Source organism: Podarcis tiliguerta (assembly GCF_965153285.1).
Source record: "Podarcis tiliguerta genome assembly, chromosome: 10".
Taxonomy (NCBI): Eukaryota; Metazoa; Chordata; class Lepidosauria; order Squamata; family Lacertidae; genus Podarcis; species Podarcis tiliguerta.
The window spans coordinates 49487254-49510568 of NC_139543.1; the positions used below are offsets into that span (position 1 = coordinate 49487254).

At 40.2% G+C, this 23315-nt stretch overlaps 1 protein-coding gene across 5 annotated transcripts in view; it reads right to left on the minus strand.

Annotated features, from left to right (window-relative positions):
- Positions 1 to 527: 527 nt before the first annotated feature.
- Positions 528 to 23315, minus strand: part of RIC8B (RIC8 guanine nucleotide exchange factor B) — a 28595-nt gene continuing 5807 nt past the window's right edge. For 2 of the 5 annotated variants that reach the window (XR_014502292.1, XR_014502293.1), the window contains exons 3-11: positions 20637 to 21245; positions 18910 to 19004; positions 10813 to 10975; positions 9197 to 9292; positions 8402 to 8546; positions 6863 to 7007; positions 5872 to 5991; positions 980 to 1769; positions 528 to 862 (exon numbers count right to left, since the gene is read on the minus strand). Coding sequence is in view for 2 of the 5 variants with exons in the window: in XM_083400229.1 (XP_083256355.1) it covers positions 1658 to 1769; positions 5872 to 5991; positions 6863 to 7007; positions 8402 to 8546; positions 9197 to 9292; positions 10813 to 10975; positions 18910 to 19004; positions 20637 to 21245 (1485 nt within the window). In the remaining 3 variants the exon portion in view is untranslated. Of the gene's footprint in view, positions 1770 to 5871; positions 5992 to 6862; positions 7008 to 8401; positions 8547 to 9196; positions 9293 to 10812; positions 10976 to 18909; positions 19005 to 20636; positions 21246 to 23315 lie in introns of all 5 variants that reach the window. The other 3 variants (XM_083400229.1, XM_083400230.1, XR_014502291.1) reach the window with 2 other exon arrangements.

Below are 23315 nucleotides of genomic sequence, written 5' to 3' on the forward strand. Positions count from 1 at the left end.
GCCTTTTCAGCTCTGGCTCCGACCTGGTGGAACGCTCTGTCTCATGAGACCAGGGCCCTGCAGGATCTGATTTCTTTCCGCAGGGCCTGTAAGACAGAGTTGTTCCGCCTGGGCTTTGGCTTAGAATTGATTTGATTCCCTCCCCCTCTTTCTTTTTTCCTTTCACCTCCTGTGAAGAGGCTGCATCTTAATGTTTTAATGTTGTATTTTAATCTTGTTTTTTAAGTTGTATTTTAATCAACTTGTTTTTATTATTGGTTGTTAGCCGCCCTGAGCCCGGTCTTGGCTGGGGAGGGCAGGGTATAAATAAAATTTATTTTATTTTTATTTTAAGTCTTGCCTCAATGTATTGAACCCAAACTTATTACAGACAGGGAAATGAATTGAGCAAGGACAAAATCTACTAGGAAGTTCTACAGTGAAAACCCCATTGAAGTTAGCAAACACTTCTTGGTAGATTAAGGAGGAAAGGAGGAGTGGCGAAATGACATGGGAATTTCAGTTCTAAAAATTCACAATGCTACATATTTAATTTATATAAAGTTTTATTGATATAATGCAACACGTCCTCCACTGAGTATTTGTTATAGTTAGGTTCTTTCCACATAAGCAACATAATTCAACACAATCTGCCCTCCATTTCCATTGCTTCATACATTAGAGACTATTTTCATACATAATTCTTTATAAAGACATCCGAGCAGCAAAAAAGGAATGTTTAACACGGCATTTTCCCAACTCTTTAGTTTAAGCCTCTATCAAGCCTTGTCAACCCATGTTTTCAGGCCAGCCTTCACCCCCAAGACCTGGGGGTAGTTTTTTTAACAGAATTATTCACCTAGGCAGGCATGGCCAAACAGCCCTCCAGCTGTTTTGGGACTACAACTCCCATCATCCCTAGCTAGCAGGCCCAGTGGTCAGGGATAATGGGAATTGTAGTCCCAAAACAGCTAGAGGGCCAGGTTTGGCCATGCCTGACCTAGGCCATGTAGAGAGACCCTCTGCAGTCACAGGATTCAAGCCCGTTATCTAATCTGGATCTGGTGACAAATGAAAGTGTTTTAACAAAATAGATATTCAGTTGATCTAAATCTGAATGCTTTAAAAAGACTGGGCCATCCTTCAGAGCCTGTTTAATTATGACAGCCAGGCGCACTCACTCACTCACACACACACACACACACACACACACACACCGGAGATTTAAAAAGCTGTGCCGTTTGGGTAGCTTGTTCCTAAGCCAGTGACAATTTTACTGTGACAACTTTTATTTAACATTTCCCCTAACATTTATTTAACATTTATCCATCTAATTAGGCAATCTATTTCCTGCCTTTTGACAGAGGGCTGATGTAAGGCATCTAAAAAAAGGGGTGTGTGTATCAGATAAATATTAACATTTATTTATTTTTAAATTTCACACTACACTTTTCATCCCACTGAAATACAATTAGCTTTTAAGTTAATAAATGGGGTGTTTTGTTGCTATATAAATCGAGGCCTTAGAAATGCTAGTATAGTTACACCACAAAATTTATAATTCAATCCATTTTGATGGATAAAACATTTGCTGCAACACTGAAGGGTCTAATATTTAGATAATAAAAGATGCTGTGGGTGAAGGGAAGGTGGGTGAGAAAGAAAAGCAGCTGATATTCTAGTCAGAGTCTGAACTCTCTTGCTCGTTGGTCTGATACTGACAGACTACTTCTTCCAAAGGCGTCATTGTGCCATCTGGTCGCACTCCCATTGGTGTTATAACCTTGTCCCTGCAAACAAGAAAAGTATATAAGTTTTTTTTATTATTATTAAAAAAGAGCAAAGAGAACTAGCCTATTCATCTCACTTCAGTAACTCTGTGTGTCAGATTAATTGTAGGCCTACAACAAAACTATAGGTTTTCCAAACTTCCGCCATAGGTGGATGAAATCACTTTTATCTCTACCACAGTGCCAACATTTGCCATCTCTTCTCCTCATTTCCCCCCTATTTCCCTATTGAAAAAGCAGACCTTATTAAAAAGAGAATTCAAAATGTCTTCTGATGCATATTTTTCTGGTCCATGGTCACCGACACAGATATTATTAATTTTTTTTTGCTGTGAAATCTCATCGAACCCCCTCTTGTTTTTGTTGAATTATGTAAGTAAAATCAAATCAAATAAACCCAAACCATCAGAACCAAGCACTGTATATTATAACAATGGTAAAAAACCCGGAAAAATAGCCAGAAACCTAATAGAATGGATTTAGTAAGGAAACTCTGGGAACAAATGACTAAAATTAGCTGAAATGACTAGACAGAAAAATGTTTAGAAGGTATAAGGAGTTTGAATTTAGTAACACAACGTACAAAAAAGGATTAAAAATCTCATGAGGTAGATCATTTGTTTATTTAAAAGAAGGAAAGGAATGAAAAGAAGTACCCTCTCTTGCGCTGAAGCATAATTAGGTAATAACATGTTTTATATTTATTGACAATTTGTCATAATTTTAATATGTATATTTAGAAGTATATAAAAGCATTAGCAAATAGACCAATTATGTATATACTGAACTGTATGTTTTCATTAGATAAGGAATAATTATCTAAATGAAAAAGCCAACACTAATTGGGGGGGGGGGGAAATCCCGATATTAAGTCGTTCTCATTTTTGAGGGAGCTCAAATCCTTATTATGAAAGAGTGAACAGAGCTTCATACAAAATTGATTGGTGGGGGAAACAGGAGCACAACACTAATAAAGACCTAATTCAGGCAGGCCACATTCATGGAGCCAATTAAGACCAATATGAAAAAAAGAGAAGTCAACCATTAATGGGCTAAGGACAAAGAACAGGTTCTCTGTTTAAGTAAAAATAGGGAAATAAAGAAACTGCCTTTGTTAATTCTTAAATCCTGCTAACATGGCTGTTGATGTCCCACCTGTCATGTGGGGAGTAGCTACCCCTCCTGCTTCAAAACCACAACTGCATACATATTCATTTCACTGAGTGAAAGTAGTCAGTCAGGAAAAGAGATCTGGGCTACACAGCCAGCCTCTAGTGGTGCTTAAGGACTTGTGGATTCATTTAGATTCAGTCAGCTTTCTCTCTCTCTCTGCCGCCCCTCCTTTTTTCTTTTTTAAACTGTTGCTTTTGTTTGCGGCTGTTTAATTACAGGATTGACAGCCATTTTAATCTCTTCAAAGCTCTGAAGGCCTCTCACAGCTAATCCAATTATATCTACTCCACAAGCTACAGCCTCATGTAAAGATGATTAATTATTGATTAAGCCAATCAAACAGTATTAGCAAAGATTTATTTAAGCCTTTCATTGCCTCACATCTGATTATAATCTCGTTTATTATATGTGGATTATGGAAAAAGCTGTAAGGCCAAGGAGGGCAACATTTTGATCCTCCAAAACACACACACACACACACACACACACACACACACACAAAACCATATCCCATCACCCCCACACCATATTTTCAGAGATTATTTTTTTAAGTATACATCACTCTTCACAGGTGTCTCTCAGGTGTCTCAAAACTGGTTTAGGAGAGGCCCATCACAGTGTCAAAATTGGTTATACAAAGAATGAAATCACCAAGATTATGAGAGAGACATGAAACAACTTCCACCAATTAAGGCTGCAACCCCTATACTTACCTGGCTGTAAGTTCCATTGAGCTTAATGGAGCTCATTTCTGATTAAACATATATAACGGAGTGTACTGTAAGTGAGTGATGTCAGGGAAGCAGGAAAAGTAGCAACTTCTTATAAAATATAGCCACAAACCCAATAGCGCAGCAACACATGTTCTGAGTAATGCAGGTACCAGGAAGATTACAGGAAAATTAAGAGAATAGTGGACTTCATTCCTATGCAATACTTCCGTAATACAGAACTACTTGCCACATTCCAAAAACCTGACCACCACAGAGTAGAAATTTTAGCTCTGTCCTCTAAAATATGAAGTACGGCCCATAATCCATCACTCTAAGAAAACTTTTTCACACAGAGAATATTTTAATCTTCTAAATGAAGCAAGGGGGAAATCATCAGAACCAAACATTTTGAAAGGCAGAATTATGACTTCTGGGGCACTTTTCATATTTTTTTTCCGAACAGAGACACATGTATTAATATATTTTATGAACATGTTTGACTGACCCTTGATTGAGAACTGCCAAGTAAGTTTGGAGGTTTTTTTTATAAATAAAAAAGGATTATATTCAACAATTCTTAGAAAACATGCCATAATGAAAACCTTAACATGATGCATTCTCCTTCTCTGTTAGCAGATAGCCCATTAATCCCTTCAGATTCACCTACACAATCTTTGCTTCTGCCTCCTGCTTGCCATTTAGCTTGATAACGACTCCAAAACCATTCCCTTGTTTTCAAGGGTCTTTCTTTCTTGCCTGCCCTGTGCACAACAGGTCAGTGTTAACACATGGAACTAATGGCGGTTCTCTGTAATGAAACAATCACATTGCAAACACCGGCCTGTTCCTTTGATAAAATAGTGTATTGGGGACCTATTCACCTCCCTATAATTGAGTGCTACATAATAGTGCCAATCCTTTTATGTACAATATTTTGTTCCACAATTAGAAAAGGCGAGGAAAAACCTATGGAAGCGTTGCTTTCTTCAGTCACTGCCATGATTAATTCTGTATTTTTAATGAGTAAGGCTGCTACTTAGGCCAGTTCTGTTGCATACTTGTTTTGTTGACTTCGTGTCAATGTACAACAAAACCCAAACTATGGTAATTGGGACTGTTTCATCAGCAAAAGCATTCCTGCTATTAATACAACATTGGCTTGGAAAAAGCACTCTGTCGTTTTAATTCAGACTATTAATTCATAACTGTGCCATCAATTTATAACTGCAGGAAAAAGTATTTAATAAGCATTTTAATTAATACGGAAAACATCCAGGCATGCATGATGTGCAAAAACAAAGAATTGCAGACTAGTTGTTTAATTTAGCTATATTTTACATTTTATAAGACAGACGGCAGTTTTGGGAATGCCAGTGTTTGACAGATTAGGAAAAACAGATTCTTAAACATTAGATATCTAGCACTCTTCTGGAATACTGTGCAAAGCTTTCTACCGCTACTCTTTTGAGTATTTACATGATTCATCATTTAAAAGGAATCCTACTAAGACTCTCCAAGTCAAACAACCTTGATGTTCTTCATAACATCTAAATTATGAAGAAAATGTGTCTAGGCCCAGAAGAATACAAAACATTTATCCAATTATTTGGAAAGCTTCATGCTCATATATGGCTAATGAGGAATATTTGGGTTTGTGCATTTGCAGCAGCACAGCTGGATGTCTTTATCTGCCCCAGCTGCAACAAAACATAGCTTTCCCATATCAGTCTCTACAGTCACAGCAGGTGCTACAACCTTCCAACAGCTTGATCTCACCCCCAAAGGCACACTCCTTCGCGGTCTCTTGAAATAGAAGGATGCCAACTAGCCTCCAAATTTCCAGGTAACCTCATCAAGCAGCTTCATACAGATGTCAAACAGCATTGGAGATGGAATGGAACCCTGAGGAAACCCCTGGATTAACTTCCACAGGGTCAACCAAACAGAAGCCTCTCAATGCTATCCTCTGAAACTGGCCTGGTTTGCAGAACCACTGCAAAGCCGTGCCTTCTCCTTCCAACCCACCGAGTGTGACCAGTAAAATACTATGGCTGATGGTATTAAAAACCACTGACAGGTCCACGAAAATTAATAAGAGACTCCATCTATCTCAGAAATCATCTTTCAGGGCTACCCAGGCCATTTTAGTCTCAAGCCCAATCTACTGAGCCAAAGAATTTCTCCCTCAGAAATGAAAAGCAACTTAGTTACATTACCTAGAAAGCTTATCAAACATATTGACAAGTTTCATTGCTTCATATTCTTTTTGTTCTTCAGTCATTTCGTCCATTGGGTTGGGCATTGGTTCTTCTAAATGACCTGTAATAAGGTTGATGCTTTGTGGTCGGGGGGCGGGGAGGGAAGGGGAAAGAGAATGTAAGGAAAAATAGGATTTTTTTCCATGAGGCAGCTTTAAAAAAACCAAATATAGCCAATAATCCTTCACAAAGCTTATTCTTTAATGACTTTATAGCTGACATCTAAGACACATGAACATACCTAAATGCTTAATGGCCCCAAAACCTATGAGTAGCCCCAACTTTCAAATCTACATTGGCTTATCTAGTTTGGCTTATCTACCAAAGAACCCTTAGTAATAAGCTCACCAGGCAGGCAATTCTAGGAGTACCTTGGGCACCCATTGCAATCAAGGTCACTTGAAGCTACCGTATTTTTCGCTCTATAAGACACACCTTTTCCCTCCTAAAAAGTAAGGGGAAATGTGTGTGCGTCTTATGGAGCGAATGCAGGCTGTGCAACTATCGCTGAAGCAAGAGGGAGAGCTGCGCAGCAATCTCTTTTGCTGTTCTGGCTTCAGGGATAGCCGCGCAAAGCCTCTTCAGCAACATTTGATTCAGAATATTTTTTTTCTTGTTTTCCTCCTCTAAAAACTAGGTGTGTCTTATGGTCGGGTGCGTCTTATAGAGCAAAAAATACGGTAATCAAAGTTTTAGTCCACAATTCAGCCCTTTGTGATAAAACAGAGGTCCAAAAAATTAAAGAACATATCTTAGACAACGTTAGAGACAAGACCGGGGTGGCTAACATGGTACTCCTCCAGAGGTTGTAGACTACAACTCTCATCAGCAAAGGTCACACGAGTTGTAGTCCAAACATCTGGAGGATACAAAGCTGACTACAACTAGTCTAAGCTTAATACAGTGGAGGCGAGAGGGGTTGAGGTGAGAGACCCAAGCAGTATCATACTTTGGCTTTGCAGATTTGTATTCTTCAGTGTCTGTATCTTCGTCATCCGAGTACCAGGTTTCCCCTCTTCCTCCTGCTAATAGGCCCCTTGCTGCCAGTAGCCCAGCTGCATTGCCATAGCCAGTGTACTTCAGTAAGCTGTCAACTGAAAAGTGAGAGAGAGAGAGTTCTACAAGTTTGTTAAATTTAAGTCATATTCAAACATAAACGAAGTCTTCAGATTGTCTGAATGCTCCCTGTCTGATGTGGCATGGAACAGTTCTCTTTTTAAGATGCCAGTGAAGTTGGCATGTCTTCTGCTTTTCTACAGAACTTAAGAGTTGAGAAAAAGAAAAGAGAAAAAAGTAATTCAACTAAGAAAAGCAGCATGCATGGCTAAAGGAAAATATTGTCACCTAAAATAACCTAATTTAAACCTTGATTTTAGAATTTTACACTTCTTGTGGCAACTAAATACTTGTATTTCCAATTTCTTATATAAAATGCAAGATGTTTATATATAACTATATAGTACAACTGTCCATACTAGTGAAATGACAACACTGTTAATGTGTGTGGGGGGGGGGTACAGAGTTGCCTCTAATTCAGACATGCAAAATAAACCCACTAAGTTTATTGTCCCACCTGAAAAACTTTTATTTTTTTGTGTTATGTGAGTACCCAATAATCCCTCCCCCTAAGAAAGAATCGTTGCAAATTACTGATCACAAGCAGGAGGATAAGAGCTGTGTGGAAATTAATTACTAATCAAAGATATGGCTTGTGGGAACATTGAGAAAGGAAAGAAAGTTCTCTGTGACGCAGTCATAAAAAGAGATTGTTATGGCAGGCCTGCCCGCAGGAGGAACAAGGGGGAGGAGGACTATGGCTGTTACTATCATTGGAATGGCAGGGACCCCGGAGAAAATTTATGAGAGTGGCAGGCCTGTGGAGATCAGGACAGACTGTGAGAAACGTTTTGTACGGAGGTGTTGAAATGATGTCTGTCTATTTTGATATGGCTCTTGGATGAGTGTAAAATCCACACAGGACATAACAACGTTTGTTTTCAACCCGCTTGTGGAGACTATCAGAGATCACAAAGAAAGGAATATATGATAACAACAAGAAGATGAGGAAAACAACAAAGAGAAGATTGAATAGAACTGTGAATATTATTTGGACAGGACTATGTATATTAAAGCAGCAGCAAGAGTGATGTTTGGATCCCTTTCAGAGCTCGAAGCATGGGTACCCCCAACAAAAATTTTAAAATTTGGCTGTGTAATTTGGAATTAATGTGATTTGGAATTAAAGTGATTTGATTGGCCTGTTAATGAAAATTAATTTTTTTTTAAAAAAAGGTTTATTGTCCCACCTGCCCATACTCAAGTAGGCATTTGTGACATATTAACAACTTCAATAAACTCTCTACCAGTTTAAAAACTTTCATTTGTGATTCTTCAGAAGCAAATTCTATTTGTCAGGAGATAACCAGGCAAGCAATTGTTCAGAAGTCTGGAATAACCACCCACATTCATTATAAGAACCAGCCTGTACCTCTCTCCTTGCAAAGAACAAAAAGGAATTCTGCAGCGATTTGCTTCACTCCTAGGTCAACGTGAGTCATGAGTCGCACTAGTTTGTTTCTCAGTGTTGTGCCAACTTCAGGGCGATTAGATACATCTCTCAAGGGAGGCAACACCTAAAGACAAAAACAAGTAATAAGAGCATTTAATCTCCAGTGGAAAGTGTTCACCACACTTTCTTATTCAAAAGTATTTGTAAAAATTCTGCTTTAACACTCTGCCTAGCTCTACAATGAGGTCTTAGCCCCATTCCTTTGTTGCTGCTGAGCAACTACTAGTGAGAGAATACAGGGAAGAGACCCAGCTGCTCAGACCCACTCGCTTGTCTCAGAGGTCATCAGTGGGAGACAGCGCCAGGTAGGAGACCAAGGGGAAAGGATAAGAGCAAGAAATGCTGCCTGAATAATCTTGGTTCCATATGGGCATCATGCAGCTTCCGTTCCTGTACTCCAGGGATGGGAAACCTGCCCCCCCCCCGAAGCTGTTGGTTAACTCCTGTCAGTCTCAGTCAGCCTGGCCAATGGGCAGGGACGATGGTTGCTAGATTCCAACTCCATCTCAAGGGCCAAAGGTTCCCCCATTTGAGTGTGAGTTTTTTGCAAGCAATAATTTTGCAAGCAACTCTAAGGGCTTCCCAAGGCTATAAAGCAAGATAAAGGTATTATAATACCCTGTGGAAATATAAACAAGATCCCTTAATATTTAAAACAGCCTTCCTGTCAAGTGTTTGTATTCCTTTGTTATCTTCATCTCTGTGGTATCTCACCTGAGCTTTAATAAACTTCCTTATGTTCCGGTGAGATCGGCAGCATCTTGTTAGCAAACTGAGAACAGGAGTGAGACCTTCCCGATAGCTGCTCCCCTAGAATAAGAAATCACAAGACACATCATTTTTCTTCCAAGAACATTGGGATTTTCTACCATACTCCATATTCCTGCTCTAATGTTTCTCAAAACAAGTCACCAAGTTTCCACAGCAGGTCCCTCGTGTCTTTCCCATACCATTTAAAGAGCATTTCCACACCTGAAAATTCACAAATGAATGCCTCCAGAGCTGTGATTGGCTAATGTTCTCAGGCATGTTTATGACATGTTTTCAGACATGCGGATGATTTTCAAATATTCCTGATCATGATGTATGCATTGTACATTGGGCTGTCTCTGAAAAAGGTTCGAAATCAAAGCTACTGCAGAATGTAGCAGCCAAAACATGAACTGGGACTACGCAGTCTAAATTACATTGGCTGCCAATCTGAAGTGCTGCCTTTGACCTGCATGGTTCAAGACACCAATACCTTAAAGCCTCCTTTCCCCTGTATAAGCCTATCTAGACACTGAGATCATCATCTGAAGACATCCTGTGTGTTTCCACCAAGAGATGGGAGCAACAAGATAACAGGCCTTTTCCATGGTAGCCCCCCAATTATGGAACACCTTGCACAAGGAAGCTCACTTGGTCCCAACACTGCCTTCCATGCATTAGACAGCACTAGTGGTCTGCCTTTCAATAGTTGTTTAGTGTTCATTCTTGTCTAGATAAGGAAATGATATTTTCTGATTTTGGATGAACGATATGTTCCATCTGTACTGTGTTATTTTAATGGCTATGTGATGATATGTTGGTGTGTGTGTGTGTGTGTACACACACACGAGGACCTCTGCTGATTGTGGGAAGCAACAAATAGCTTTTACTTTAATAAAACTAATCAGTCTATGTTTCATTTGTGGGTTTGATATTAAAAGCAGTGCTTCAGTGAGAAATAGCTGTATGTTTGTGTGTGCACGTGCTGTTTTGTTTGCTCTGCACAGAGGATCCCTCAAATATGGCATAAATATTTGTTTTTATGCCCCCCTAGTATCTAATCAAAATATTGATATCAATCACACTCATCTTTCTACACACTTGTATGTGATTTGGTTTGTAGGCAAACACTGAATATGTAACACAATTTTTAAAAATAAAAAACCTAGGTAGACCCAACTACCTGACGTTGCGTTTCCCCAAGGCCATCTTCCAACCTTGAAAATATTAGATGGTTAAGAATAGGTTAAAACTTGGGGATTTCTGATTCAGGCCCATTTTTGTTATTAAGAGATAGCTTGTGTCAGCTTTAAGGCCCAACAAGACATTATTACTGCAAACCATATAACAGGTTCGCAACAATGTGTGCTTTTATTCAAGGGACAAAAGGCCGTGAATGTGATTGGTGAAGTGACCAGGAGGTGAGGGGGATGCTTAATGCTTTTCTCCAAATCAAAGTCTTTCCAGAGGTGGCTTTTCCACGCACAGCTGTTTTAAAAGATGGCATTTGTCACAAGACAACGAACATCTAATTAATGTATAAAAACAATGATTTTAGCTCTTATATAAAACAATCTAACCTTGTCAATTCTCTTCTCCATGAACTTCAATAGCACCTGAATTGCATCCATATTCATGCCATTGTATTTGACATCTGTGTCCTCAGGATCCTCTTGTGTCGATGGACTGATAAGGACATCCAGACAAGAAACTGGAACATTGCTTAAAAGGTTGATTGCGTTGCTGAAACAGATTTTAAAAACATTCTCATTCATGACACTATTTTCTTCACACCATGCCAGCAAACACCACATCTGAATGCCAAGCATTTGTGTTGAAGAACCTGTATGTTCTAGCATAACAGCAGATTATAATGCTGTACCTGTATAACCCATAGTACACCCCATTCTAAGATTTCATCTTAGATTCCAAAGAATTTTCAGGGATTTGGTAGACTTTGGGGAAATTATCAAATAAAGGAAAAGGTAAATTCCAAAGTTTAAATAACAACAGGATTGCAGGTATACTTCAATGGAATGGAAGCATGAAGTGTAGAAGAAGGTACGGAATTCATCTTCCTAAAATTCTTAGCATTTTTAAGCAGCAGCAAGTTCTTAGCCTTTTTGAAATTTGTTTATTAGATTTATATGCCACACTTCCTCTCAAAGGAGCCCAAGAGTGGCAAACGCCCAAAGAATAACATGTCTACAAATAATTCCAATACAGATGCAGACTGGGAAAGATCTCTACTTTAAAGGCTTGTTTGAAGAGACCAAGCTACTCCCTGGTGTGAGAGCTTCCCATGAATGGGCACACACACAAAACCTCTGTTTTGTTTCTTTCACACACACCGAAGTCTTTGGCCATGTAACGAACACATGATGTCGCATGTAGTCTGGGGTTTGGCCCATTTGAAGCATATATTCTGTGAGTATGTTTTGCCTTCTCATTGTGCCACATATATAGACTGGATTGTGTTGTGGTCTGTGCAGGGACCCAACAGCATGCACAGATAGTACTACTTGGTGGGCAGGGACTCAAATGAAATAGAGGCTTTCCTGAGATTATGTGATAAAAAAATAATAATAAATCCAGACCTCGCCATTTCTCTCAAACAAGCCCTAGGGCAGCAAGGACTGTTGTGAAGCCACAAAAGGATCACACTCCCCTAGGTGGGCCCTGCCTAAGTTCCATAATTTTTTACTTCAAGAACTGGCAATCCTACAGGCAACTGGCAGTAGAGAGAAAAGTCTTATGGGAAAGTAGTAAGGCGAAGTCTGGGGAAAAGAACACAAGTGAGCAGTCTGCATTAGAATTTCTGCACCAGTGATGTTATACATATAACCCTACCGCCCATTCAGGCTTCTGGTTGGCCACTGTGAGAACAGGATGTTGGATTAGATGGGCCTTTGACCTGCTTCAGCAGGAGTCATCCTACGTTATTATACAGCAATAGCTTGGAGACAAAGGAAATAGCTGCTTTGGTAAACAGCAGCATCAAGATTGTTAGCAGGCTTCAGTTCCCTAGATAAGAGATGCTTCTTGAAATGCACTGGGAATAGCAATTTATACCAAGTTGTCTGTTCTGGGTTTGTTTTTTGCAAAAGAAGAAAAACCTTTACAATGCTTACTCAGCACTGGCAGTTGTGTTAGGATTTATATTGCATTTTGATAAGTGGTTTTGTTCTGTTTGTGTATAATTTGCATTCCTTTTCCTGTTGTATATAAATTTTATGACCCAGCACTTTATGGTTTCTATGTATTAAGCAAATTAAAAGTTCCCATGCTGAAAAAATAATGTTCTAGAATAGCAAGATTCAACCTAGAGAAGGGTTTTAGGAGAAAATTGCATTGTTATTCTAATACACACCACTAAGATATCATGTAGTGGGAACTGCAATTTAGGCTTATCTAGTCTAGCTCATTTGTATTCCTTGTTTTGTGGTTTATTTCCATTCTGGGAAGTTGTTAGCTTGAAAAGCATTGCAAAACGCTTTCTTAAGCAATTTTGATAAGCTTTGTTTTTCAAAATCTCCATTCTCTCAACCTCCACCCCCACACAAACTACCTGTGTAATCTGTGTAGCTAATCTTAAAATCATACTTCCAAAGATTAGTATGTTACAATTTTGATGGCTGAAAGATAACACTGTAGGCTAGACATCTCTTCTTGGCATTAAATTTAAAAGTTCACAAACTGCTTGCATTATGTACCTAGAAGGCATTTAAGCCACAACATTAGCACAGGCAAAGAGCAAACATACATTCACTTTTATTCTGATTCATACAGACCATACAGGCAAGTTCCACTGATTTCTAGTGTATCTAAGTCAGCAAATGGCTTCGGTCACTAATTCTTGTCTCTTATCTCACTTTGTGCAAACATTTTACTTAGAAGTAGTTACCAGAACTTCTTTTTTGCACAACATCTTTCACCATGCCTGTGACCACAGTACTGTATAGCTCATTCTCCTTTTTTACTTTCTGGAAGCAGCATCAAGAGAAAGTGAGATGCAGAACACAAGATGGGAGGCTGGGTTTTGCTGCAGCTACCTCACATTCTGCAAGGTAACTTGCTTTCAGTAAAACTGAATTGGCAAGAAACAGCAAAATCGAATCAGGGGTGGGGACGGGGACTGGCAGCTTGGATAGTTTCCACAGAAGGCCCCTTTTTACTGGTTTCTTAATAAGAATGGTGTTCCCAAACACCTACAAAATTAATTTTCTGGATCACTGTGCTCGAGCTATTCTTTTCAATAACCAAAGCTTGGCTTTCTGATCTTTGTCACTCCGCCTGACAGTTTTATTTGTGGCCAAGAAGTGTATGAAATTCTCCAGCTACCAGGAAGTCAGTGACTGTGCACAGATCTGCACAATGGTGTTTGCATTCTTCCTCCAGGGGGTAGAAATGCTGTGTATATTATCCCCTCTCTCAGCTTCTTAGAGATCATTAATCACTGGGACATGACATCCACCTACTCACGCTCTCAGCCCCCTCCTGATATGCAAATGTGAAAGCAAACAACTGTTTAGCAGCACTGAAAGCCTTGATTAAAATCTTGTTAGTTGGCAAACATGGCATTTACTTTAATACATACAATAATTTAAAGAGTACCTTCAAATATTTTAAGTGACATGATGGATAGCACTATAAGATATATAAGCTTCTCATATGCATCCTGTTAGAAACAGGGAGGAATAAAAAGTATTCTATAATTTAAAGGCAACCAATTTACATAAGTGTTTTTAAAAGTCATTTGTCCCTTATTTTTCCCCCTTAAAATGATTTCTAAATGTAAATGTAATTTAAACATATATATCCAAGTTTCCAAAAATATATATTTAGGTTTCTATTCACGGTCTATTAAAACTAAATCCATGTCCATATAACAAGCACACAGAATTAGAGCTTGCTTTTCAATGTAGAAGAATGAATAAAGCAAAAAGTATACGCCTAAGAAGCTCTCTGGGGTCTCAGATAGACTTCTCCATCCCCTGCTACTTTTAAAGGTCAAGAATTCAACTTATGATAAAATGGCATGTACAGTGGTACCTCTGGATGCGAATGGGATCTGTTCCGGAGCCCCATTCGCATCCAAAGCAGAACGCAACCTGCGTCTGCGTGTGCCGCAATTTGCTGCTTCTGTGCATGCGAGTGACATCATTTTGAGCATCTGCGCATGCGCGAGTGGCGAAACCCGGAAGTAACGCATTCCGTTATTTTCGGATCACCATGGAGCGCAACCTGAAAACGCTCAACCTGAAGTGACTTTAACCCGAGGTATGACTGTATTGTCCTTCTATTTGAAAATGTTAAATTTTCAGACTAGGCCAATAAAATAGAATGGCTATTTGTTTTCTATGTCATGCACACACACTATTCTGAAATAAATATCAGTTTTCGCATATAGAAAATTCTACTTCAAGCGGTTCTTTAGTTTCTTAAAGGTAAAGGTAAAGGTAAAGGGACCCCTGACCATTAGGTCCACTCATGGACAACTCTGGGGTTGCGGTGCTCATCTCGCTTTACTGGCCGAGGGAGCCAGTGTACAGCTTCCAGGTCATGTGGCCAGCATGACTAAGCCACTTCTGGCAAACCAGAGCAGTGCACGGAAATGCCATTTACTTTCCTGCCGGAGTGGTACCTATTGATCTACTTGCACTTTGACGTGCTTTTGAACTGCTAGGTTGGCAGGAGCTGGGACCAAGCAACGGGAGCTCAACCTGTCGTGGGGATTCAAACCGCCAACCTTCTGATCAGCAAGTCCTAGGCTCTGTGGTTTAGACCACAGCACCACCCGCGTGTTTCTTACATGGGTATAAATTTTTAATTTCACAATTGCACTCATAAGCAGTTGAGGGCTGCATAACCAAGGGTGTGGATTGTGTTATTGGACAATGAAAATGTTCTGGGTTGTATCTGAGTAAATAACTGTGTATATCCGGGGTAGGCAACCTAAGGCCCAGGGGCCAGATGCGGCCCAATCGCCTTCTCAATCCGGCCTGCGGATTGAATGTGTCCTTTTAATTAAAATGCATCTGTGGGTTATTTGTAGGGCCTGCCTGGTGTTTTTACATGAGTAGAATGTGTGCTTTTATTTAAAATGCCTCTCTGGGTTATTTGTGGGGCATAGGAACGCATTCATTTTTTCCAAAAAAATATTGTCCGGCCCACCACATGGTCTGAGGGACGGTGGACCAGCCCACAGCTGAAAAAGGTTGCTGACCCCTGGTGTATGTGGAACACAGTTTGTGAGTGTAAGAGAACTTCCCTGTTCTCCTCCTATATGATCCCCAATCCTCTGGAGCAATTTGGGGTCGGTGAATAGGGGGCAACATTTGTAAACAAAAAATTAAATTGTTATAACCACCAATAAATTTCTTTGATAAAACCAACCCTTCTCTTTGACGACTTTGATACACCTTCTGTTAAGAGACCTAAATCTTCCATGCAAAGAGAGTGAAGCAGTTCTGTGCTCTCTCACCCCTCTGCGCACATTAACATTTTTTGTTCGAGCACAGGACTATACCACCAATAAGCCTCCATCCATCTTATATAATTCACTGGGTTGACAAGGCTGATCATTTGCATGCTAACCACAATGAGTCAAGTATCTGTGTGTTCATTATAAAGTTTGCAATCCTCTATGGTTACAAAGAAACCCACCGCAAAATATTTTTAGGTTTTTAGATTGCTTTTCCACCTTATAGGCCTTCAAAGGAATACATAAAAAGCAAAATAAAAATACTAAAGTACGAACCATTTTTGTGCTCAAAGCAGTTTACTAAAATAAGAAGTCTGTAATAGTCATAGTAACTTTTTATGGTTATGTACTCCAATACTAACAATTAACATATCATTCAAAAATACATCAGAAGCAAGCATAAAACTTCAGTTCAGACAGTTGCTCTTGAACAAAAATGTGGAGTAAGTACTACTTATACTTCCTAAATAAAAAAGGCAGGTGTGTCATCACATCAGAACTAGGCTTAATGTTATTTCTGCCATTAAATTTTCAAAGAGCAAGGAGCATTCCCTCACCAAATCTCACGGAAACTCATGTAGTTGTCTAGGTCTTCTACAGTCATGAGCCTTCCTGACAGCTTGAGCTTAGCGAGAATGAAGCACAGTGATTTTGACCAAAAAGAAAGTGAGCATTAGCAAAAAGAAAGAAAATTGCCTCCTCCAGGATATATTAACAGGTCTACATGTTTCAGGATGATATAGAACAGGGACATAACAGAACAAGCAGAGAAACACCTGGCCTTTTTAGCCAAAGGAGGTCCAAATGAAGAAATATCAAGTCATGTGAGAGCCAAATATAAATATTAAAACGGCTACACACTACTACTACTACAGCACCAGCCACTGGATAGTACCAAACAGGAGAGAATCCTAAAGGGTTTGTTATCCCACGGCCTGTTCAGATGTTACTCCCCCGTCCTCACCTTCAAGCAAGATGAACCTTGAGGTTGTGTTCATTCTCTGTTCCCCATTCACTGTCAGAAGGGTGTATGTGTGTGTGTGTGTGTTAGATATCCAGGTCAAGAGAGACCAAGTGTTCAAATGATGGTTTGGGCATCACCCTCTTTATGCACAGGAAAACGGAGCAGAGATGCAGTGCATGAGTTTGAGGACTGTCCCTGAACTCACCATGTAGGGGAAGAGCAAAGTAATGCCTGAACAGGTCTTAAGGTAGATATGAGCAGGTAAGGGAACAGCACAAAACAACAACATATTAGCCCTATTCAGGTGTACGTAAATGGGGCTTAAATGAACAGGTGAGAAGGAAAGAGTGCACAAGTTTGTTAGCTCTGCTCCATCATTCCTATCTCCATGTGTTGAATGGCAACTGTTTGCAGAAGGGAAGCCTTCCTACTGCTGACAGTTGCCCTTGAATATGCAGAAGGAGAACAGTTATGCACATTCATGCATGCTCTATGCTCCTCATGTATTCATTTAAGCGACATTAAGAATGCCTGAACAGGGCTATTGAGAACAAGGAACGGAATTGTTAACTACAGAGTGCAGGGTAGAAAGACTAGGTTATGATGAGCCAGGGAAGACTGCAGAACTGGGTCTGGAGTCAGAAATAACGGAGCAGGGTTGATCACAGAGCGCTACTAACACGGTAGTGTGGCTGCAGCTGTTAAATGCCTAACATAAGGGATCAGGCAGAGCTAGGCGTTAGCAAGATAAAGAAACTCACCTTTGGCAGGCTTTGCTTCAGGTTATGCTCTTAATGCCAAGGCCAACCCACAAATGTTTTGAGATATTGGCAGGGAAGAAGGGAAACAAGTGAGCAATTAATGAGGTTCTAGGTATCTCAATGGTACCTGGTACAGAAGGCCACTGTTTATTTATATCAGCTGCTGGAAACCATGGGGTTGGGGTGGGAAGCGGGGGGGGGGGGGGGGAAGAGTGCTCTTGCGCTCGAATCCTGCTTGTGGGTTTCCTACAGTCACCTGGTTGGCCACTTAGAGAACAGGATGTTGGACTAGGTGGGCCACTGGCCCGGCCCAGCAGGCTCTTATGTTCTTATTTACAGCAGATTCTGACTTTTACTTGAAGTACCATACATACATATGGAGGCTCAGAGCTTGAGGACCAAAATATTAAGGGGCATGCTTGTGTGCCCATACACAAATGACTTGACTGTGCTGGCTATGGCTGTGGACCCCAGAACCAGAATTCTTACCAGACTGTGCCTTAAGCAGCAGCCTGACCCCCCCCCCCCCCGCAAACCTATTTATCCTTAAGGCCAATTCACTAAGGTGAGCCCTTCCACCATTTTGTCAAGGCTGCAGAATCATAAAATTGGAAAGGACGCAGAGGGTCATCTAGTCCAACCCCCTGCAATGCAGGAATCTCAACTAAAGCATCCATGACAGATGGCTATCCAGCCTCTGCTTAAAAACCTCTAATGAAGGAGAGTCCACCATTGGAAGCCATGCGCTGGTCCGGTGTACAAAGAAATTTTGCAATGGCATGTACAGGGCCACACAACACAGTCTTATATTTCCAGAGCTTTTGAATCAAAATTTAATCTTCCATTTAATATGTACAACAGAGGAAAAGGCTTTCAAATATCCTCCAACACAATGTTGTATCTTAAGATCCACACTTTTACTTAGATTCACCATTGTGAGTGCTTCGGGAAGGATGGAAATTAATCCTGGCTTAGACAATAAGTATCCAAAGCCAAGAAAAAAAAACAAATCATCAACCTTTCTGGGCTTTCAGTATACATCTTTGCTCCAGCAGAGGTAATCCACTTCACTTCTCTGCACACGTGTGCACACTTGTTAGGTAAGTCGTTTGATTGGCAACATGTCCAAGTGCTAAGAAAACTACTGCCATCGAACAGTACTGCATTTGAGGCAACTGGCAAAGTCTTATTTCAATAATTCCGCACCAACCCTAATGTTTTACTTATTCAAAGAAAAAGAAAAAGATTTTACAAGTATTGGATTTCACTTTAAAAAACAACCCAAAGGTTAACAGAGTGCTGCAAGCAAAGATGTATTAGATCAAGCAGACAAGCACTTACCCCAAGGATGGGGAACTTGCGGCCTTGCAGATTTTGCTAGATGCCTGGGCCACCGGTTCCCTAACCCTGACCTAGCCAAACAAGAAGCATTTATTTCTAAAATAAATGGACCTGCAATTTCACTAACCTGTGTAACTCTTCAGTTTTGTCTTCAGTAGGACCCAGAGTTAATAAGCAGTGACGAAGAATGGCAGTCATGTAACGAAATTCATGAGAATCGTTCTGTGGACATACAAATTATGAAGAGAAACATATTTAATTATCAAGGCTGCAAATGGGGACTTGTAAGAGTCCTAATTAGAACAGGGATTAAATTAAAAGGGCTGGCACAGTACAAAACCCATATGGGTGTGTGAACTTTGCTTCATATGTTCACATGTTTTCTCAGTCTTCAAAATAAGTAATAGAAGTAAGGCTTCAATTATTATTCATGCAAAATCATGCCATTCTTGCCAGGTATTATTTTCTCCACAACTGAATTGGCTCTTCTTGACAGTTCTTCAAATCTGGTGTTAAAACAAACAATTCCCCCACCGCAGCAACCCGGCCTTCTTACATACATAGTCGGATCATCCACGGTTCAGTCTTGCCCTTCCCCATAGCTTCCTTTGCTCTTCTCCTTACTAAGGGCCAAAACAAGATGGGGCAGAACATGCAAGAAGCAATACTCCTTTGAAACTCTTACCCAAATTCTAATTTTCAAAATTACTACCAAAAAAAAAAAAGGGGGGGGGGAGAAAATCAAGGCCAATTCAATTTTTCTCCCTTATAGATTTGATCTTTCCATCCTGAATTACCGTATTTTTCGCCCTATAGGACGCACTTTTCCCCCTCCAAAAATGAAGGGGAAATGTGTGTGCGTCCTATGGGGCGAATGCAGGCTTTTGCTGAAGCCTGGAGCACACCGACCCCTCTCGCTCTCCAGGCTTCAGGAAGCTATCCGCAAGCCATGGGAGCCCGCGGGAGTTCCTGCCGGGCTCCCTAGGCTTGCGGATAGCAGCCTGCATCCCGAAGCCCGGGGCCCACAGCGGAGCGCGCCCCGGGCGACTTCGCGCTGGGCTCCCACGGCTTGCAGAGAGCTGCCTACATCCCGGAAAAAAAATTTGTTCTTTATTCCTCCCCCCACCCCAAACTAGGTGCGCCCTATGGGCCAAAAAATACGGTATATCTGCAACACCTTGCAATTCTGTAGTTAGTGTACCATTTACAGTACTTTTAGATTATTAGAAACGTAAGACAAGGTTTCTTTCATAATGAGCCATGCTGAATATCTTTTGGAAATGTCCACTTACAATTAAAACTTGGCAGTTAAAAGTTACATATGGTGTGTTTTCTTTCACACTCAAACAGGAGTAGTACTTCTCTTTGGCACTGTTTGCAGGCCAGCACATTGGAGATTAAGTTACTCCTATTTCTTCTGGTGTGTCCACATCTCCTATTTCTTCCTATTTCCTATCTCCTATTTCTTCTGGTGTGTCCACATCTCCCAAGAATTACTTTTTTGCTTGGTGGTGGTGGGGCCTTTCTAGTCAGCCAAACTGCATCCAAACAATAGATCAAATAATATGGACAGAATATTCTGTGCCATATAATGAGGGCACCATTATGCAACACTTAGCTAAATCATAGGTCCTATTGTCCTGGACACTTGAGCTTGGACTCCAGAAACTGGAAAATTCAGTTTCAGATAAACAGAAGACTCTGCTTTTGAAATTTATGCTGCATCCTGCATTGCGTTTGGGATGCTACTCCCAATCAACTGTTGCAATGGCAAGGATGTAAAATTGTAGTCTCAGATGCAATCCTCTGGTAGAGAAATAACCCTGGGCAAGATATGTCAGACTCAAATCTTACCTCACTGTGTACATTCCAGCTGTCAAGAGTTACATTAAAGAGAGCTTTCAGTGCTTCGACGGCACAATCTGTCTCTTGCAGTGACAACGGTGACATTTCCTGGTCTTCAGCTGTGATGTATTTATCTGTCCATCTTATGCTAAATGCACTTTCCAAGGCCTGAGTCAACAGTGGCAATCCCTGGAGATCATAACGCAACTGTGACCTGATATCTGTGTGCAGAAGGGAGAGGAGGAAGAGGAGACGCAAATCAAAGCATTTAATGTCTTCGACAAATTGTTGATCCTTGCATTTTTTCAGGAGATTGCAAAGCATAGCTGCCAGGTTCAGTTCCAGACTGAGTTTCTGTGCGGCCGGACTATTAAAAACAATGTTGCAAAGGCATTTTAAAGCTTCCACTATGACAGGGAAATCTGTCACATCTTCCAAAGAATCCTCCATAGTGTCCAGCTTTGCCAGCTTCATCAAGATCTGCATATTTTTCTTTGTTGTTACAGGAACCAATACTTTTTTGTCTCTTGAGAGTATGCGGAGAGCCTCCAGGCAAATGACTTTACAGGATGTTTTTATATCTTTGTCCAGTAAAAGCAATATTCCTTCACATAGTTGCTGAACATACAGGAAAAAAGGAATGAGATTTTACCATTCTGCCCTGCAATGTAACACACCCATAACCCATCCCCACCTCTGATTTGTCATAGAGTATCAATGGTATTAAAAAATTTTTAGCTTCAGCTTATCGTATGCTGTGTGGCTCACAGTTTGTGAAATTATATCAAAAGGAAGGCTGCATCAATCAGAACTAGATTATGTCTGATTTGGTCAACAAATGGATTCAAATAAGAATAGTACAACTTGGCTTTTCTCTAGCATATCAATTGCTGGCTCTGATCTAAAGCATCACAGGAATGTCTTCAGTTGTGCCACAGAAAGTATAGGATGCTCCTGAATAGGATGATATAATCACAGGAACTCAGTTTTTTTAAGTAAAAAGCAAGTTGCACCCATGCATATAGCTGTAGGCACTTTGGACTACAGTAACTACTCTACTACTGCTATTGATGCATCCTTTAACTTAGGTTAAAAAAGCAAACAAAATATTTTATTTATTTAACAAAATTTATGTACCACCACATTATAAAGTGGTTATCAAATCAAGAATTTTTTTTTAAATTACCAGTTTTAGACTGCCTCATAGGGTACAGCTCTCACAAACTTGCAAGTATATGGTACAAACCTACTGCATTTATGTACAAATCATGGCCAAGTTCAAGGGCTGATGACCATATTAAAGCTCTACAAAGCTGTATAGTGGCTTGTGTCATTTTCAAGTAACAGTGCCAGGTTGCTAACAAATGCAAGCATAGTGTGTACTCTGTACAGCAAAGATAATTTCTGAGACATGAGAAAATTCTCTCTTCAACATTTATCACCTATGCAGCTGAACTTTCTATTATTTGCTCGGTGCACTAACTCAGAAATTGATTTGTGTTAGGTTCATAAATGCTTAATAAGAGATTAGAAATAAAGCAACAAGTATCACTCTAAAACCAGTGAGTACTATCTTGGCCAGAGAGCATTCTGCTATCAACTCCAAATCCATTACAGTAAACAGATCAGATAAAGGCATGCAGGAATGCAGAACCCCCATGGGGTTGACCAAATGCAGTTTCCCACATATAGCAAAGTAAAATACTTCAGCTAGCCATTCTGGAATTGCAAAGATCTTACTGAACCTTGCAGCCATTTTGTTTTCATCGATGGAGAGACCAAACAATACAAAAAGGACTGTTTTGTGGAAGCTTCCACTGAAAATTCTACATGGTGGGGTGTTTTTTGCTCTAGAAACACTTGGGAAGCACAAAGAGCAGGGAAGCAAAACAAAAAACACCCTACAAAACTGCCCAGCCAGAAAAAAGTGTCACGTACCACACTACACAGGGCCACTGGCAGCCCCTAGTATTTTAGTCTCCTTGGGGATTATTTACTAAAGTACATGATGTTCCTAGCCTCCCGAACAAATAATAATTGGCATCATGTCATGCTTCCTTCTCCTGGCCTGGCCTTAAGATTTTGCAGTTCATTATGTCTTTTGACCCAGGGTCTTCTCAATTTTAAATTCTCAGTTGATTTTAATTAAGCCCTCCCTAGGGGGCTCATGAGATAGGCATGTTCTTAATTTATTGAATTCAATTGAGTTCTGCAGCCTTTCATTGGTCAGAATGACTATAATCAAGTCAATGAGAACTCTGGGAATAAAGTAGTCCATAAATAAGCTGGAATCTCTGTCTAGTTACTCTATAATTCTCACACCACTCTTGTATGGGCTAATAGCATTCCTACTGTTGCCTATGCAGGATAAAGAGGCTAGTTAAAATCTGACCTGAAAATAGCCCCTGAGAATAGCAAGTGCTATTCAAGTTGAACCCAAGTTGGCCTGGGAGGGTGGGGAAGGGAGGCAAAACATCCTATTCTGCCAAACACAGACCAGCAAGTTGTTGTGCCATGCAAACTGTAGCTGGCAATTGTCCATAACAAGCCACACCTACACAAACATCACCTAATATATCTGACAAAGTGAAAGTTTATAACACAAAAAACGTAAGTCTCTATGATGCAGGAGGATTCTAGATATTTCTGGAATTGCCCAGCTACACACAATATGGATAGCAACTGCTG